This window comes from Arachis ipaensis, chromosome B4, assembly GCF_059453495.1.
Source record: "Arachis ipaensis isolate K30076 ecotype BB chromosome B4, ASM5945349v1, whole genome shotgun sequence".
Taxonomy (NCBI): domain Eukaryota; kingdom Viridiplantae; phylum Streptophyta; class Magnoliopsida; order Fabales; family Fabaceae; genus Arachis; species Arachis ipaensis.
In genome coordinates this window covers 146,701,803-146,722,332 of record NC_142439.1, presented here as the reverse complement: position 1 = coordinate 146,722,332, position 20,530 = coordinate 146,701,803, and the positions used below count along the sequence as shown (strand labels likewise).

Genomic DNA, 20,530 nt, shown 5'->3' with positions numbered 1-20,530 from the left:
GAGTCAGTAACTAATAATTTGATAGATGGGATTATGAAAAATATATAAAGTTACCTCATTGGATAGTGTGTGGTGTTTGATTACATGTGTCACAAATATAGTTATCTCCTTTTTCATATGCTTTTTTGTTACACTTTTCACATTCAACATAATTATTTCCATTGAGTAAGTTTGGGATGGTGTGTAGTTCGGAAATAAATTTTTTTGTACTAAATTTGATGTTATTTGAAGGAATAGTAATAAGAGATTTATATGAGTAGTTCAAATAGTATGAAATTTGAATATTTGTAATGTAAAATTTATTGTGATTAATAATATTATTATGAAATTTGTAATATGAATAATGTTTATTACATTGAATGAGTTATTTATAAAAATTAATAAATTAATTATTAGAATTATAAATTTATTGTATTAAATATAGAAATATGGATTTAATGTCTTTGTAAGTTACAAATTTGGTTAGACGCTATTAATTTTTAATTATTATCGTTGGTAATTATTGTATTATTTTTTGTATATTTTATTTTTTTTGCTGATTTGAAAATAATAGATGATTTAGCCAAAATTTAGTGGTTGATTCTAAAATTTTACCAAATAAACGATATTGCTGACATGACATTAATAAAAGAAAAAAAATATTTTAAAAATAATATGGGTAAACTTATGTATCTATTTTTATATTATTAAAAATAAATTACTATATTATTTGCTAGTCGTAGTATTTTATATATATATGATAAGTGATAACGATGAATGAATGATATATATTTGTTATAAAAAGACCTTGGTCTTGACAATTATTGCTTTCACCCACCGGCAAATTTTATACTAATTACTGTATATTATTTGCTAGTTGCAGTACTATATATGATGATGAATGAATAATATATCTTTCACAATATATATACATGTTTTATATCTCATTTAAGAGAAATATTAGAAATATTATTTAAATTTATTATTTTTTTATTATTATTTTAATTTTTTAATTTAATAATTTAATAATATATTTTTAATTTATATTTTTATATTTTTAAATATTAATAATTAATTATTAAAAAATTTAATAATTTTCTAACATTTTCCATCATTTAATCATAAAATATGTGTCAATTTCGTTCTTATTTTTTGTAGTGCAAAATTTAAACTCATGAATAGATACATAGATACAAAATTATTAATATATGTCTCTCATCGTATAAATTCTTCATTTTTTTTTTATTTTTTTTACTGTGAGACTAATTTTATATACTTCTCACATTTGTAACATTAACATATATCAAAGTTTTTGTTTGTGTTTATATTTGCACTTTGTACGTAATTAACTCCTAAACCACAACTTAAGTATGAAACGTACCAAGAGCTAGAGTAGTTAATTAAAATTTTACGTAAAATTTAATGAGTAATTAGAGAAAGAGAATAAGTATAATTTAATGACCATATCTCGTATCTCTTATGTCTTCAAACTACTACACGTGGCCATACAACGTTACCCTAAAGCCAAAGCATGCAAAATAACCATCAAAACCAAACTTACAATTCAAGAACAAACAACATTGCCAAATACGTCACAATTAACTAACATATACCCCTATATTAAAATTTTGCAACATATACTAGTGTTTTGTCGATTTTTAGCAAATTGATGGTGGTTTGATATCTAATAGTCTGGAAACAAAATTTACTCCTCTTTTACAGGTACTAATTTTCTATAAGTACATCAAAGTATTTTAAATTAGACGAGCATCCAAATAAAAGGTAAATTAAAGTTTGTAAAAGAATAAAAGAAGTGAAAAACAAAACGTTCGAAAAATAAATTGACGGAAATTAAATCGAAAAAGGTTCCATTAAAATTTAAAAAAAAAGCAATAAAGATGCCTTCGACTGCGTCAAAGAACTTTGGGCATGAATCACTAAGAGAAAGTATTATGTTCTAATATTAATTTTAATATAAAAAGGATTTTTGCTTTTGGTTAGACTTAAAGGTTTCGTTAAGAGCAGCTTTTAGTGATTTTAAGGGAAATTTGATTTTGACTGAATAATTGCTTTTGTGATATTTTGGAAGAAGTCAGAGAATTGGTTTTAAGGAGGAACCTAAAAGTGGTTTTAATTTAAATGAATCGATTCCGTTTCAAGTGAATTGACTTTGGATTGGGTTGGGACTTGTGACTTTTTTATATGATCCGATTTTATAATAAACTCTGTTTTTATTTGCTTAAACCAATGATCTATGATTTTAAGAATTTCAATGAATTTTTAAGAAATTGAGATAGGTTGTCCTTCCCTAAAGTCTTGAGACTCGACTGAGAAATTTTATTATCAAATCCTATATTAGGATGAATGATTTTGAATCTTTCAAAGGAGATTTTAATTTGGCCTGATTTTGAAATTTTGAAAATATGATGCTGACGATGACTTTATTTTAGAAAAGAGAAAGTTACATTTGAGGAAAAGTGGCTATGAGCCTGAAAAGATTTGTGAAATGGGATTTTAAAGGCTAAAACCAAGGCTGGAAAGGATTGATTTTCGATTTCAAAGTAAATTGAATTGAGAAAAAGTGATTTATGGTTTGAATGATGATTTTATGAGTTTAATGATGTTGGATGGTGGAAGTGTTTTATGTTATGAGCCAGAATGGCTGTATATGATAATGAATTATGGCTGATTGTGAAATATGTTATGAGCCGGATGGTTGAGTATGAATATGAATGATTTTGACTTGATAAAGTGATTGTGCACTTCCAATTATCTGAGATACGAGTTTTTCTAGGTGAAAGCAGTGGCTAGCCACCACGTGCTCCGGGTTGAGACTCGATATTCTGCTGACCTTATGTCGTAAGTGTGGCCGGACACTGTGAAAGTTTCGGATGAGCTCGCCCCCGTGAATATACACCAGTGAAGGTGTTGGATGTGAATTATAATTATGATTGTGAATGACTTGAGTTGGGGATGCACGACAGAGGGACAGTCCAATGGTTAGCTACCAGGACTTGTCAGGTTGGCTTTATAACTGCTTGTTTGTGCTTGAACTTCCTACTTGTGTTTGCGACCGAAACTCTGTTGGATTGTGGTGGATTGGCTGATGTTGGATTGTTTGGGCCTAGGGCCGTGGTTAATATGAGATGGGCTGATGGTTGATTTCGGTTGTGTTTTTTGTTTAGAAAAGTTATGAAAAACTAATTTGGTTTAGCATAGATAAACCTTTTGAAAGGCCTTTGAATTTCTAAGAAAATGAACAGTTCTTCTTTCAAAAAGGATTTCAGTTTTTCTCTTATAGTAAACCTTTGCCTTTGAAAAGATGCATAAGGCGGTTATTAATCATTGTAACAAATTTATCTCGCGTATTCTATTATAGTAATTCTGCAACCCTATAGTGAGAACCCTTTCAAGAATGATGTACAAATCTTCTATTTTCAGGTTGCAGATGACGAAGTTCAGAAGATATTATTTATTTTTCTGTCAGATGATATTTTTGTATTGTTTTAATATTTATGTTTCCCTCGCTTTTAATTTTGCAAGTCTTGTATGAGGGATAGGATTGTGATGATATGTTTGTAAATTAATATATGCGTGTGTGTGTGTTTATATCCTGTGAGTATTGTAGCTTATATTGTAAGTCTGGATGTTTGTTTTTTTGGAAAGTTCGGTTAAAGTTTTATACAGGCTCATAGTTTAATATTAAATAGTATAAGAGTCGTCTTAATATCCGAGCTATTAAAGTGGCACAGGCGGAAGCGTGGCTTTTGGTAGTTAGGATGTTACACTCAGCTAGTTCGAAGGACAAGACCCATTCTGGTACCATTATATCATTTCTACATATATTCCACTTAAGTTAGAATAAATCTTAACTTATAACTGTGTACCTTACATATTAGCCCACTACTACTGCTCAATCAATTACCTCTCCACTGGCGCTTGATTAGCCACCTCAACAACAACGACAAGACCAGGGACAAACCACATCTCATCAATCCAGGTATCCAGGTTACAAGGTCTGTTGAGTCTCTCTCTAAATCGCTTTTCCAATTTCAACTGGGACATAGGTAGTCGACTTAATAAAGGAGCATACTCAGCACTCTCCAACACAGACTCTCATCCTTGGACATGTCTCTCCAACCAACCAGGTTGCGCTTTCTGCTGAATACCAGGTAGCCCCTGACTCTGACTCTCTCTCTCGAGTTGCTGAAACTACTGCTTCAGATTCTCCCCCATCTAGAGTCCTGTAAACCTTTCCTTCTCCTCAAAGAACCTCCAGTCCTCCCTAACGGGCTGAATTTCAAACTCCTCTTGGTCAAGGATCTGGAAATTTAGGTGTTTCCACAGAACCTACAAGTGCCACCTTGGCCAACCTGATTTCCATTCAAAATTAAGCTATCTAGAAAGACGAAGTGCCTATTTCTTCAGTCTTCAAACATATAATATATCAAATCAAATCAAATAATACTTTTTCATCCAAATCTTTTTCAATCATATTTTCTCAATCTTAAAGCATTTCAAACATATTTCACAATTTTAAAATAAGTGAGTAACAACAAATACTCCAATGCTTCAAAAAAATCATATTCGAATAAAATCAAATATTTTAAAATAATATAAAACTTCATCAAACATGCATATAGCCTCGTAAAAACATATAGTCTTATGTACATATTAAGATGAACTTAACAAAGATAAATATTTAGTTATAATAAATCAATTATTTAATCTAATTTAAAATTCTTTGATAATAATATGCAAGTGTAATTATAAGTTTAAAGCAATGTATATCAAAATAAAATAATTAAAGATGCAAAGCCAACCAATTATAAATATAAAGCATACTCATAATTTAGTCCAAAAGATCGAAAAGATCGAACCCAAAATGCCAAATTAAATGGCAAAAAAAGTTGGAATAAGATAAAATAAAAGAGCGCAGAATAGAATTGGACCGAGCCAATGGCAGCAACTTCAATTCTAATAGCAGCAGCAACTCTAACAACAATATCACGGATGTAATCTCAACTAACAACAGTAGCATAGCTACCACTTCTAACCCGTAATAAACAACAACAAAAGCAGATTAATAAAAAAAAGACAGCACAAAAATAGAGCGAGAGTGTAACGTAGATAAAGCGGAACAGAAATGGAAAGCGATGTGTACAAGCAGAATGGATTTTGTTTTACCAAGGTAAAGGAAGAGCAGTGGTGGCTCTTGACGGCAACAATTCCGACGACTCTGGCAGCAACTTTCATGGCCCCAGAGACTCCGGCGAACAATGAAGAACCAAAAGCAGAAGCAAAAGAGAACAATCTCTTCTCCAGTCACCTCCTCCACCTGCAACCGAGGCAACCGCAATGACAGTGGAAGAACAGAAGGTTTGCTCTGTCTTGCGGTGTGGTGGAAGGCAGCAGCAACTCAGCGACCTGCTCCAGTAGAGCTAGCTCCCCTTTCTCTCTCCCGTTCGCGCCCCACCTCTCTGCCCTGCTTGGCGACGACGATGGCCTCAACCGGGACGGCGACAGTCTCGATCAATGGCAACGGCGGCGGCGGGACGTCCTCCTTCCTCTTATCCGTCGCGCGCTTTCCTCTTTCTCCATGGAAGTTCTGCGACCTCACTCTCTCTCATCTCTCCCGCGCATCTCTTCCTTTTTCTCTGCGACAGTGACAGTGGCGTCCAGCCCCACCAGCGTCATCCTCCTTCTCCCCCTCTTCTTCCTTTCTTTCTCCCTCTCCGTTTTTCCTCTCTCTTTTTCGTTCTTTTTCTTTTGTTCTGACTTCAGGGTGTGTGCTTGTGTTTGAGTGAGTGTGTGTGGGTTTAATTTAGAAAGTAGGGTTTGGTTTGGAGAAAAGAGGAATAAGAGTATTGTAAAAATTTTACAGTAGCATCCTTTTTGTCCAAAGAGAAGCGAGTCCCAGCATAAAAAAAATGAGCTATACCCAATCATCAATACAAGACCAAGAACCAAGACAATAACGAACATAATTATTGTAATCAGGTTCAATAAAATGCAAGTCGAATTCCGGGGAATGCATTCGTTCAGGAAGGGACTGCAACGTCAAGCCAAAGCACTCACGAAAGGCAGCACGCCGAAGTCTAGACATCGCACCAACTTCTAATGTAACACTTGAGACACGCACATATAACATGATTAACACTTGAAGCTGCGGAAAGCTCCCAGCCCCACCACAATGAAGGACATCTTGGTCACATTTTACGTCGCTTAATTTTAAAATTTGAAGGCTGCGAATCCGTCCCAAAGCATTCATGTCTTGGTACTTCAAACCCTTACACCGTTTCAAGACAATCTTGCTAAGATTTGACGGAAATGTAATTTTACCTAATGGAACTCTTTCAGAGATGTCAAACATAAGTTTCAGTTTACGTAGTTCGCTTAGGCGGTGCAGGCTCCTCAAGTTTTCGTCTACTAATTGACATTCGTCTTCACTTATCACTAAACCCAGTGCTCTCAAGTTGGGAAAGTAGCCATTGTTGAGTAAGAGCCCTAGTTGTGAATCTGCATACACAAAAAACAGGGTTTGGAGATTCTGCATTCTATCTTTTACCCTTTCATCTACCAATAAATGCTCACCCTTTTCCATACGAAAATGTCTCATTTGCTTTAACCCCTCATCAACACTTATTTTCTTTCCCTTCCAAATGCGATTTACTTGTATTGTTTGCAAACTCTGAAGCTTAAATAACCGATCTGGAACAGGAAAATCCATTTTCAAGAACTTGAGGCTTTTCAACCTCTCCAAGTCCTCAGCATTCTTTTTCATTGTTAGCGCCACACACAATCCATTCAAATATAGCACATTAACTGGGAAATCTTCTGGAATATGATTTGACAACCCACAGTAATGTCCATAAACGAACAAGGAACAAGTGCTTGAATGATTACATGTTAACGAACATGCATAGGATCCTTTGTTCCTGGAAAAGGACAGCCTGCGAGCATTGTTACTGTTATCAGGGTTGTCGTTACTCACCAATATGCACAGTTCCCGGATGAGATCGTGGATCTGACATGTTTTCACGCCTTTGCCATCACTCTTCCTCTTCACAACTTGTACCAAGTTACGATCCACTAGCTCCTTCAAGTATTTCTCACCAATATCCTCAGGTTCTATCAATCTTCTTCCAGTTTGGATTGGCTTTATGAAGTCTTCTGATATCCATAGTTGGATTAAGTCTCTCACCAGAATCTCTTCATCTTCAGGAAACACCCCAAGATATAGGAAGCATGGCTTCATTTTCTCAGACAGATCATCGTAGCTATACTTCAATATCTTCATCATATCTTTACCTTCCTTGTCTTCAGCAACAGACCAATAAGGGAGCAGGTTCTTGATTTCTTCCCATGCATCCTCTTATCTCTCCTTCTTCGCGACAATCCCGGCTGTGGTTTTGATAGCCAATGGTAAACCTTTGCAGCTTTCGAAAGCAATTGATCTTCCAATAAGCTCTAAAGGAGGACACTCTTCTCTGCCAAACACCTTATTGCGAAACATTTCCCAACTTTGATCTTCATCCAACAAGTGTAGTTGGTGGTGAGGCTCCTTTGACCTTGCATAATTCGCCATTTGATCATTACGAGTAGTTACTAGTATCATGCTGCCGTTGTCGTTATCCGGTAAAGGAGCCTTTAGCTTGTCCCATACGTTTGCTTCCCAGAGATCGTCAAGCACTACCAAATACTTTTTCCCATTCAAATGGTTTCTCACCATATCTTTCAACTCCTCTTCACCTGCATTTTTATATTCAGCTTCGGGTACCTTCAAACACTTGAGAAGGTTTTTGAAAACTTCCGTTGGCATGCACTCTTTGGAAACGGTTGCCCATGCGCGGCAAGGAAATAGCTCTCTGGCCTCATCGCTAGTGTAGACCTTCCGGGCAAGTGTAGTTTTGCCCAACCCACCCATGCCAACAATGGAAACAACATTCCTAGCAGAATCTTCTTCTTTGAGTTGATTAATTATTACATCCAAGTCTTCCTCCAATCCCACTACATTTTCTTCCATCATAGTAGAGCTTCCTCTGTTGCCTTCAAATTCACCTTCATCGAAGCGATATTTCTTAATATCAACACCAGCATGCTCATCCAGCACATCTTCATATCTTGTTGTTATGATGATCCTACTGCCAGGACCAAACCAATCAATTTCTCCAGCTAGTGAATTCAGTTGTTGTATATTATCAACATCATCCAAAACCAGAAGAACTCTTTTTTGGCCTAGTCTTCGTTTTATTTCAAAAGATCCACCAAATGTGCTTCCGATCTTATTCTTTACCTTCTCTTTCATCTCAGAAAGAAGCGTTTTTCTTGTAGATCTTCTAGGCCAGCGCCACTTGCATTTGTTTTCTTACTGATACTGGAAAGAAAACTTGCAGTTGCAAAGTCACACCTAATCTTGTTATACAACTCCGCAACAAATTGACTTAGGTCACCATCTCCATGAATTCCCAGCATCAAACGGCTAGCATGAGATGAACCAATCTGTAGAAGTGATTTTGCCTCTTCAAGTTTAGAATCACATCCAAGTGGATGGTGAATATACAGAGGCAAAGGAGGAAGTCCTTCTATGACCTCTTGGACAATCTTGTTAATAGCCATACCAAATGGTCTGCAAAGAACATACACATTTTCTTTGCATTTTAACTTGTCTTCTTTTAATTTATAGAAATATATAAAATACTAATAGACAAATGAATCATAAATAAAGTAGCTACTCACGTATTCTGATCACAGCGTTGACCATAAATCTTGCCTACTTGAGACAAGGCTGACCTCCAAGCTTCCAACTTGTGATTGTATCGGCCTTTTTCTTGATGATCAGTCATGGCTTTTGCATATTCATTGAGCTGGTACTGCACATCTGATCTTTCCACATAGTAATAAACTGGTAACACTGGTCGCTTCCTTCCGTTCTCTGAACACTCCATGATCTTGACGAGTTCATCAAGGCACCACTTAGAAGTTGGATATTTATCACAGAGTACAAGAATTGACATCCTTGATCTTTCAATTGCTTCAAGAAGAGCACCTTCAAGTTCCTCGCCTATTCTCAGCTCGTCGTTATCTCTGAAGGTGTCGATTCCGTTGTTGATCAAAGCATGATAGAGTGCGTCTGTGAATCTGAGTCTTGTGTAGCCTCTAAAGCTCAGAAAAACATCATACTTGAAATGTGAATATGGTGTTGCACCTTGATCTGATGATGAACTTGCCATGGCAAGAGTCTTTGGAAGCTTTGAAGTTCAGTAATGACTAATGATGCTCAAGAATCAACAGGATAGAAATTGAAATGGAGATTAGGTGAAGTCTACAAACAAGCACGGAGGAAAATTTCTTTGTAATTGCTGAGTCTAAATACTATAATTATGATTATATTGAAAATCATTCAAATGATTATAAAATAGTATTGCTAGCTTTCAAGATTAATTGCTTTCCCGGTGCATTCTTTATTTACTACAATTTACACTAGCCGGTGGATTGACTTCGGCCGGGTCTATTTGGTGATTAGTGATTAGTGGCGTGTTGTTTTCTAATTGGTCAAATTTAAACTAAAATTTTATTCCCCATGGATCAAACATAATATTTTATGATGAAGCAATACTACTCTCTTCTTCTTTTGAAAATTCACCTATTTTTTATTTACTTTTTGCACTCCACTAATTTTATTAAATTTTCATTATTTTTTAAAATATCGATCATTAAATATTTATAATATTCCACAAAATTTATATATCTCTTAATTGGAAATCTAAATCCTTAACTAATTAAGATGAATATTATAAATTTGGTTAAGAATATTCGATCTCATTATCAGCAAAAATTATACGTCCATGTGTAGGGATGTAAATAGGTGAAGCCTGTGTTACTGTTGGAATTTGGCATGTGACATTCAGATCTTTGAAGGTGAAGTTCAGTTGTACAAACACCTTTTGGCAGTAGATACTAGAAAGTAGAAACAGATAAAGAATCGAGACACAAACAGGTGGTAGTTACGTACGACGGCGACGGAGAGGTAGGCCATCCAGATCTGTATATCCGTTTACAGTGAGCTTGCAACCCTTCTTGAGCTCAACATTTCGGAGGCTTCTTTCCAATTCGTCGGAGGGGCCAACAATATCCACCTTTTGTAAGGTAGTTAAGGACCAGAGCTGTTTAGGAAGCGCAGTCACTCGAAGACACTGCTTCATCACCAAACACCGAAGAGGAGGCATTATTTCACCTCCGTCCAACACACCCCGGTTGTATCCAGATGAGTATTCGAGTTTCAGCACTTGAAGCCGTGAGAAACCTCCGCCCACGCACGAGAGAGGGACCTCATAAGACCCTGAATATATGCTTAAACTTTGCAGGTTGGCTAGTTGCCCCAAACTGTGCATCGCTCTCGAATCCAACTCCCCACATCCCGACAAGGTAATCTTGATAAGATTTGGCGGGAAAGCGGTTATTGCTTCTGATGATAGGCAAAAATCATTGCAGAGGAGTTTTAGCCTACGGAGCTTGCTTAGGTACTTGAGGCTCTTTAATAGTTCATGCAGTGTTGCAGAAGAATAATCACTTGTACAAGCCTGGTATGTTTTCTTCTTGCTAAACCTTGAGAACAGAGAATCTGTATCATCTTTACGTGAACCGTACTTCAAGGCCAGTTTTCTCAAGTTGGGAAATATGTTGTTGCTGAACAGAGATGCTATTGTTTGATCAAGAGCCACTCCATAGAGGGTTTGGAGGTTCCACAATATTGTTGGTGCTTGTGGTGCTGCTGGAGGTAGCTTTGTGCTGCATCTCACATAAACATGTCTCAGTCGATCAAGCTTCCAAAATCCATCTAGGATAGTGAATGGCGCCCAAACCTCCAAATCCAGTGTTTCTAACTTTGGAAGGTTCCAGATATAATATGGAACGTATACCTTTCTATTAGCCGGACGCTTTAGTCTCAAGTACTTCAGGTGGATCATTGTTTCCAGATCATTAGAATCTGATGTGAAATACACTTGATCTTGCAAGTGTAGCACTTGTATAGACTGGAAATTTTTAAGACAACTTTCTTTGCAGTTCGTCCTTCCGGCTCCGGCGAAAAAGAACAACGAACGAGTGTCCGGTTTGACTGAGGAGACATAAGATTGTGCATTGCACAGAAAAGACAATCTATGAGGATTGCTTGTGTTGTTGGCATGGATGTTGGACTCTGTGAAAACCTCTAAGGAGTTATTAGCTTTGCTTTCTAATATGCAGAGTTCGCGGAGGAGATCATGAATCTTACATGTTTTCACACCTCCATAGCTCCTTGTACTACTTACTTGTATCAAGCTACGATCTACCAACTCACCCAAGTAATCTTCACCCACATCTTCTGGTTCTGGTGCATTTGAAGTTCCACTTTCATGTGGTTGTATGAACCCTTCGGCTATCCATAACTGGATAAGTTCTTTCGCAGGGATCTCATAATCTTCAGGGTAGATTCCAAGGTACAGAAAACATGGCTTCAATCTTCTAGGCAAATAGTCGTAGCTAAGTTTTAGTACATCCATGACTTTGGTCTTGTCTTGAGCAAGATGCCAACTGACATAGCCCTTAATTCTCAACCACTCTTGTTCTGTCCTTTTTCTCTTGGCAACAAGCCCTGCTAAGGTGATGATAGCAAGTGGTAGACCCTTACAACTTTCGACAATTGATCTACCAAGGGGGTCTAGATTTGAAGGACACTCTTCATTCAAAAACACTTTCTTGCAAAACAATTCCCAACTTTCTTTTTGGTCAAGTAAGCGAAGAAAGTGAGGAGGCTTACTTGGATTTGTATAGTTTGCCACCATTTCATTACGACTTGTTATTAGTATTTTGCTGCCATTTTTATGGTTTGGAAAGGTATCCCTCAAATCGTCCCATGCTTCAGGTTCCCAGATATCATCAAGCACCACAAGGTATTTGCTCCATTTCAAACACTTTCCCACTTCATTCTTCAAAACCTCCTCACTTGAATCTTTAAATTTAGATGTTGAACTCATCAAGCAGTCAAGAATTCTCAACAAAACTTCCTTTTTGTTGTAGTCTTTGGAAACATAACTCCATGCATGATAAGGGAACAATTTCTTGACCTCTTTGCTGCTGTAGATCTTTCGAGCAAGAGTAGTCTTACCCAACCCACCCATACCAATGATGGAGACAACATTATTGTGTGAATCCTCGTCTTGCAACTTCTTAATTAAAATGGCAATGTCATCCTCAAAACCTACTACATCTTCTTCCACAACATACCTCTTTTGTTTGTCAACTGATTCCATGCCTTCGAATTCACCTTCATCGAAGCAAAATTTCTTAATCTCAACACCTTTTTTTAATGCATGCTTATCTAGCACACCTTCATTTCTTGTTGTTGTAATGATCCTACTACCAGGACCAAACCAATCACCTGCCCCTGCTAATGATTCCAATGGTTGTATGCTATCAACATCATCCAAAACTAGAAGAACTCTCTTTTGGCCAAGCCTTTGTCTAATTTCAGAGGATCCTCTGGATATGCTTCCTAACTCAGTCTTCACTTCCTCTCCCATCTCAGACAAAAGCGTTTTTTGCAGACCTTCTAAGCCACCTCTTTTTGTTTTTTCACTAACATTAGAAAGAAAGCTTCCAGCTTTAAAATGACCTCTAATCTCATTATATAGCTCCAAAACAAATTTTCTTAGTTCACCATCTCCATGAATTCCCAGCATGAAACAGGCAGAATGAGAATCAATCTCTAGAAGTGATTTCGCCTCTTCAAGCTGAGAATCTAATCCAAGTGGGCGATCAATATACAAAGGAATAGAAGGAAGTCTCCTTGAGACCTCTTCAACAATGTTGTCAATAATCACACCCCAAGGTCTGCAAAGCACATATTCAATGCATTATATTTTCTTTGTATTTGTCTTCTTTAACTTTACACAAATATACAAAAACTATCACCAAACAAATGAAAAATATATAGAAATGATCTATTTAGAAAGCTACTGCTATGTATATCATAGCATAAAATTGACAACTAAAGGTGTTAATGAAAATATTTTATAAGTAAAGCTTTGTGTGCAAATTAAAGTACTCACGTATTCTGATTACAGAGTGGACCATAAATCTTGCCAACTTGAGACAAGGCTGACCTCCATGCTTCCAACTTGTGATTGTATCTGCCTTTTTCTTGATGATTAGTCATGGCTTTTGCATATTCATTGGGCTGGTACTGCACATCTGATTTTTCCACATAGTAATAAACTGGTAACACCGGTCGCTTTGTTCCGTTGTGGGAACACTCCATGATCTTGAGGAGTTCATCAAGGCACCACTTGGAAGTTGGATACTCATCACACAGTATAAGAACTGACATCCTTGATCTTTCAATTGCTTCAACAAGAGCACCTTCGAGTTCCTCGCCTGTTCTCAGATTCTCTCTATCTCTGAAAGTCTCGATTCTTTTGTTGACCAAAGCATGATAGAGTGTGTCTGTGAATCTGAGCCTTGTGTAGCCTCTAAAACTCAGGAAAACATCATACTTGAAATATGACAATGGTGTCGCATCGTGATCTGATGATGAACCTGCCATGGAAACAGTCTGAAAGGTTTCAATTGCACTAACAATAACCAAGAGTCAACGAATGTTATGAGTAATAGAAATTGAAATAGAGATAATGGAGATTGGGTGAAGTCATTACATTACGACCAAACACGGAGTCAAGTTTCTCTGCAGTTACTGAGTCTCAATATTTTTATTACAATTCACATTATTATTATTATTATGAATAAAGAATGGTAAAAACTCATGTGAAGTCGACTTAACGTGAAGTTGATACCTGAGGATTATTAGAGCCGTTAGATGAAAATTTAGTCAAATCAGTTAAATCATTCAACGGTCCTCAGGTATCATCATTCACGTGAAGTCGACTGCACTTGACTTGACGTGAAGTTAATACTTGAGGACCATTAACATAATTATAATAAAATTTTACCTAACTAAATGTATTAAATTAAAACACAATTTAAATATAAATTTAACATAATTAATATACGCACAAAATCTCTAACATACATATTAAAATAATATTTTTAATTTTAATATTAGCAGAAGACTTCATTGCAACAGAAAACTTTTAATGGAAATCATCTAATTTTTTATATTAGTTATTATTACTGAAAAACATTATATTTATAATTTTTTTTTAAATTAAGTCTAATTAAATTGAATAATAAAATTTGGACGAATAAATAAGTGAAAGTAATAAGAATAATTTTTGTTGATATTAAATTAATTTAATTAAATTTAATTTATAAAAAAACTTGTTCGTGTAATATTATTCGTTATTATGTTATTGAGATTGATAATGTATTTAGCTCTCGAGTATTTAATACTATATCCCTGACCTCATTGCTATAATGCTATGATATTCTTAACTGCTTGCTATGTCATTGTCATTAAACAGGAGCAATATCGTGGGGTTTTTTTATTTATTTATTTTAATCACATATTTGTCATCATTTGTCTTATTTAATATTCATTAATTATTATAATAATTAATAAATATTAAATAAAATAAATTATGGTTATTTTTAACTAATTTTCTTTAGGTATGGATCATTTTCAGAATATGAATAGGAATATGGAGTACTTCTCAGTGTTAGCCATGATCCATGATTTAAATTATAAATATACTGCAAACAGGGTCATGAAGGAGTAGTGTCTAAGTCTATACAATTACCGATGAGACGCTTGTTTGTAATGACTTTGAACCATTAATTAGTCGGTATTAATATTTTTATATATAAATCTAAATAAAATATAAATACAGTATAATTTTAAAAGTTAAATATTCGAAAGAGAAATTCTTTATATATAAGTATTTTTTCATACAAATTATACAAGTTATTTATTTTTTTTTATTTTTCTTTTTCTTCTTCTTCTTCTTTTTTTTCGTGCCTCTTCTTCTTCTTCGTTTTTGAAGTGTTTTATCATTCTTCTTTTGATTTTGCAACATTATGTATTTTTTTCTTCTTTATTTGATTTTTTCCTCCCAAAAAGAACGATGAGAATATGAAATAAAAAAATGAAGAAGAAGAAGCAGCAGAAGATGAGGAGGAGAAAGAAGAAAAGTTCTGAATTATACATAAGGTGTACTTCAACGAATTTTGGGTGTATTTTTTAAATTCTTTGGGTGTATTTCTATAATCGTTTGGGTGAATTATTGTAACCGTTTCGGTGTATTTCTGTAACCGTTTGGGTGTATTTCTGAAGTTCCATTATCTTCAAAACGATTTCAAAGCTTGATTTTAGAAACCATGAAAATCGAAAAAAAAAACGAAGCAAGAATACCAATGATAAACGCAGATAAAACAACAAATGAAAAGACAAAGAGAGAATGCACGAAGGAGATCGAACAAATTTTACAAGAAACTCGTTTTCATGGAGGAAGAAGAAGAAGAGTAGGAGAAGAAGAAGGAGAAGAAGAAGGAAGAGGAGGAGGAGAAAGAGGAACGCAAAGCACGCCATGGAAATCGTATATGGGCCAGCGTATTTTTTATTAAGTTTCTCCCAACTTGTATAAATTGTAAACCAAATGACTTGTATGTGTAGTACTCTCTCATCATAAATATTAAATAAGTTAAGTTCTAACTATTTTTTTTATCTCCCTAAATATTGGCTAAATACGGACTAAATTTATTAGAATTTGTTGTCTCTGGAGACTTTCTCATATTTTTCTGAGATTGCTTAATTAATAGAGAGCCACATAGTATCAGAAAATGTTTCTGATCAACAAATATTTTTTGTATAGTGCATAGTCATAGTTTATCAAAGAAATCGATCATCGTTTTCTCTTTCTTTTTCAGATTTTGGTGAGAGTTCAGTCACACAAAATATGAACTTTTTAATTATATTTATATCTGTCTTTATTAGGCATACCAAATTCTGCTAGCATAGATTATTGTGATGGCTTATTTTCAATAATGATATTCTGACATTCTTGCTATATATGTCATTGTCCTAATAGAGTGATATGGTTATTCGGGTGAAAAAAAAGAACTGATAGATATCAAAATAGACATATGATGAGTGATTTTAAATCTTAAGCCATTATAGAAGGGGTTTAGTGTTTAACGCTACACTAAAAGTATAAAATACTCATCTCATATTTAGTGATAGAGAAAATCTAGAGAACCAACTCTATATGCAATCATACTCATTAGTCATAGTTCATCTAAGAAATCAATCATCATGTTCTCTATCGGATTTTGGTGTGAGCTAACTCGCAATCGATGAACTTTTTGGCTATATTCATATCTGATCTTTGATAGCTATATCAGAAACTGCTGTCAGATAAATGTGATGGCTTACATTCAATAATGATATTCTGAGGATCTTGCTATGTCACTATTCTAATACAAAGCGATATGTTTTATTGGATCAAGAAAAACTGATATATATCAAAGTGGACATATGATGGAGTGATTCTGAATCTTAGACATGATCGAGAATATTTAATGCTATACACTAATAATTGAACTCATGTTGATGAGTTTGGAAAACTCTTGTTTAATTTTGATGATGAACAAACATTATTAAAATGTTTAATTACAAAATTATTAATTTGATCTTAATTTGCATTTGCCTAATTAATAATTTTGTTGTGCAGATTTTATATTGGGCCAAAAACAAATTTATTGTGCTAGCCCAATTTACACTCAGCCTTGGTTTTAATAACAAAAAAATGAATGTGGCTGATTTAATGTTACTTGGGCCCAAATGTTTTTGATTACTCTAAGTCCAAATGGGTTACATGCTTTCCATTTGTTTTATGCATGCTCCAAGTCTTATCAAGAAAGCAAATGTTATTAATGGGCCAAGACCAAATATTGTTGCAATCAAGCCCATATTTTATAAGAGTTTCTCATGCATGATCCGAAACCAAAGAAGGAAGAAAGCAAAATTGCTTTCAACGGATCCAAGGATTCAAACATTAGATGGATTCCAAAATTCATTTAATTACAATGTGTTGCATGGGAACTATGAGAGAGAACATGAGTGACTTTGATTTGATGGACATTATTGAAGCTACACGTTATTCAGTAAAGGGAAGTAAACATTTACTTTGCTTTATCAAACCACTTTAGTTAATGTCCATATTCTCTTTCTTCTCTCTCACAACTCTTTCTCTCTTCGGTCATTACTCAGAAAATATTGGCAGCCATGGAAGCAAAAGTAAGCTACCGAGATGAAGAGAAAGCAAGCCTAAAGACCATCACAATGATGGCAAGAAAACATACTAAAATAAAAATGAGCTGTGGCTAAGATATTCACCAAATGTGGTTAGATTTGGTGAGGTTATCTTGAGTCTTTCATGCTCAAAAATGGAAGAAGAAGATTCGGCCAGCTGGAGGAGATTCTTGAAGCATGGCTTGTCTTCGATTCTACTCAACCACCACAGGAAGTAGCTAGAGTGGCGAAGTGATGGTTGAAGGCAGAGATTGAAGCAGATGAAGTCATCATCATCATGAAGCATCAAGGGCCAGAATTTCATCTTGGAGAGCAAGCCAAGGATGAAGAGCTCGGATTGATGAAGGGTGACGATCAAGAAAGGACTAGAGGTAATTGCATGTTGGTTAATGCATGGTTATCTCTTCTCTCTCTATGTGGCCGAACCGGTTTTGTTGAAGGAAGAAGAAGTTAGTTCGGTTTTAGCTTCAATAAGTGGAGGCTCCCCTCTTCTATATTAAGGGTGGACAGCCACTGTTTGAAGCAAGGAGAAAATTTGAGAGTGCAAGGCACAGAGTTCTCAGAGCTACCTGAGCTAACAGTTTTCTCTTCTCCTTCAATGTATTCTGTTTTGTAATTTTCTGTTTAATTTTGTCATGTCTTGAGTCTCATGGTAAAAGGCAAACAGTAAGGTTTGTAATGAAAAAGCCATAGAGCGGAAAAATGCAGAGAGTGCAAAATTAAAAGAAAAAGCCATAGATGTCTTAGAGTTCCTTTGTTCATCTATGTTGTGTTTCATGATTCTGTGGGAATCCCCTTGTAAGTTGGGTTAGCACTTTACAAGTTGTAATCTGTTTGATTATAGTGAAATTCCATCATTGTTGTGATGGAGACTGGATGTAGGCTGCACTGCACTTAGCAGCCGAACCAGGATATATCTTGGTGTAATTTTCTTCCTCTCCTACTCCACTTCTGTTTTCTACTGCACAGGAGCAAAAACCAAAAATGTCTCGTGCCAAGTGACGAGACAAAATGAAAATGTCTCGTGGCTAGGGACGAGCTAAAAACAGAAAAGTCTCCTCTGAATCCAGCAAGTGTTAACAAGCAAAAAAAAGGGGCTAAGATTCAACCCCCTCCCCTTTTCTTAGCCACTGAAACCATCAATTGGTATCAGAGCTTGGTCTCAAAGAGATCAAGCTTTGCAGCTTGGAGCAAAGATCCTCATGGCGGAAAACAGTGGCGCAAATGTGGTGTCTTATAATCTAACTGAAGGTCAATCAAGCAACAGACCCCCTCTTTTCAATGGGAAAAATTATACCTATTGGAAGGAGAGGATGAAGATATTCGTACAAGCAGTGGATTACAGACTTTGGAAGATTATTCTCGAAGGGCCTCAATATCCAACTACCACAAGTGCAGAAGGAGTTGTTTCTCTCAAACCAGAAGCAAGATGGACCGAGGAAGATAGGAAGAAGGTGGAGTTAAATGCCAAGGCAATAAATCTGCTCAATTGTGCTATCAGCTTTGAGGAGTACCGACGGGTATCAAGATGCACAACGGCAAAGGAAATCTGGGACAAATTGCAAATCACCCATGAAGGAACCACCATTGTCAAGAAGACTCGGACAGATATGCTAAATAGAGAATATGAAATGTTTGCAATGAAGGAAGGAGAGTCCATTGATGAACTGTTCGAACGGTTCAATGCTATCATTGTTGGCTTAGATGCTCTGGGAATTACTCATTCTGATTCTGTGCTAGTGAGAAGAGTGTTGAGATGTCTCACAAAGGAGTGGGAGACCAAAGCTTTAATTATTTCTGAGAGCAGTAGCCTAGACTCCATGACACTTGATGATTTGAGAGGAAATCTTCTTGCTTTTGAAAATACCTATTTAAAAAAGGATACAAAAAAGAAAGGAATTGCATTTTCTTCTATGACTAACCCTCTGGATGATGAATCCAGTGATAACTCTTCTGAAAATGAGTTTGTTTTATTTGCAAAAAAATTCAGGAAAATGGCTAAGCTCAGAGGCAAAGGCAGCAGCACAAGGAAAATAAAGAAAGACCTTAGCAAGGTAACTTGCTATAATTGCAAGGAAATGGGGCATTTCAAATCTGATTGTCCCAAGCTGAAAAAGGAGGAAAAGCCGAAAAGAGGAAAGAAGAAAGGACTGATGGCCACATGGGAAGACTTGGAAAATGACTCTGATGATGATGATGAAGAAACCGAGACCAAGTCACAAACATGTCTCATGGCAGACCACATAGATCAGGTAGTCTTTCATAACCCTAACACTGAAGATCTCCATCTTATGATAGACCACCTTTCTGAAAAAATAAGATGTTTTCTGCTGGAAAATCAAGAACTTGAACAGCAAATTACCATTCTTAAGGCCGAAAATAGTTTTCTAAAAGAAAAAGTAAGAGAGGCCGAAACTGCTTGTGATCTTGTTGAAGAAAATAAGCAGTTAAGAGCCCAAGTTAGGAGCTGTGAAAGTAACCATTGTGTTCTTGCATATGTGGACTGTTTTAAACAAAATGAAGAGTTGCTTAAAAAGGTTAAAAGACTTGAGGAAGACTTGGCCAAATTTACACAAAGTTCTGAAAGTTTAAATCACATCTTGGCTAGTCAAAAACCTCTTTATGATAAGGTTGGGTTGGGATTTCGTAAATCTGAAAATTCACATTTTGAAAATATTGCTTCATCTTCTAATGACACAAGATTTCAAGATCCCACCTACTTTAACAAAAAGGCAACTCCAAGGTTTTGTAGACTATGCAATCGGAATGGACACTTTCCCATTCAATGCTTTTTCGGTGAAAGAATGGTTGGTGACAAAGTCTATAAAATTGTTTTTGATTACAATGGCTTAGGACATAGAAGATGGTTTAACGTAAAAGGATCCAAAAAGATTTGGATACCTAAGGTTACTTAAGCATTGTTTTGTAGGTGTGCCTAGCATCCAAAAGGAAGGAAAATGTGTGGTATATGGACAGCGGATGCTCTAGGCATATGACCGGAAAGGCAACCTTCTTCATAAAGCTTGATGACTATGATGGAGGACTTGTCACTTTCGGTGATGATGCAAAAGGAAAAATTGTTGCTGTTGGGAAAGTTGGTAAAAACCTTTCTTCTTGTATAAATGATGTTCTCCTTGTACATGGCTTGAAACATAATTTGCTTAGTGTTAGTCAACTTTGTGATTTGGGTTTTGAAGTTATTTTTAAGAAATCTGTTTGTTTAGTTGTGTGTGAGAAAACTGGGAATGTTCTTCTTGAAGCTAAAAGATGTAACAATGTGTATGGATTAACTCTTGAGGATTTAAA

At 35.5% G+C, this 20,530-nt stretch overlaps 2 protein-coding genes and 1 pseudogene across 2 annotated transcripts; all 3 read right to left on the bottom strand.

Moving 5' to 3' along the window:
* Positions 1-3,757: 3,757 nt before the first annotated feature.
* LOC148569577 (toMV susceptible protein tm-2-like) lies at positions 3,758-8,281 on the bottom strand (annotated as a pseudogene).
* LOC107637430 (toll/interleukin-1 receptor-like protein) lies at positions 8,281-9,297 on the bottom strand. The gene is made up of 2 exons (XM_088483014.1): positions 8,719-9,297; positions 8,281-8,608 (listed from the first exon to the last, which is right to left on the bottom strand). Exons 1-2 carry the CDS (start codon positions 9,210-9,212, stop codon positions 8,284-8,286), a joined length of 819 nt encoding a protein of 272 aa, XP_088339140.1. The 5' UTR covers positions 9,213-9,297; the 3' UTR covers positions 8,281-8,283.
* Positions 9,298-9,780: 483 nt separating this feature from the next.
* Positions 9,781-13,621, bottom strand: LOC148569576 (putative disease resistance RPP13-like protein 3). Its single transcript, XM_088483314.1, has 2 exons — positions 13,071-13,621; positions 9,781-12,852 (listed from the first exon to the last, which is right to left on the bottom strand). The coding sequence occupies exons 1-2, from the start codon at positions 13,562-13,564 to the stop codon at positions 9,987-9,989; spliced, it is 3,360 nt and encodes a 1,119-aa protein (XP_088339440.1). The 5' UTR covers positions 13,565-13,621; the 3' UTR covers positions 9,781-9,986.
* Positions 13,622-20,530: the final 6,909 nt, after the last annotated feature.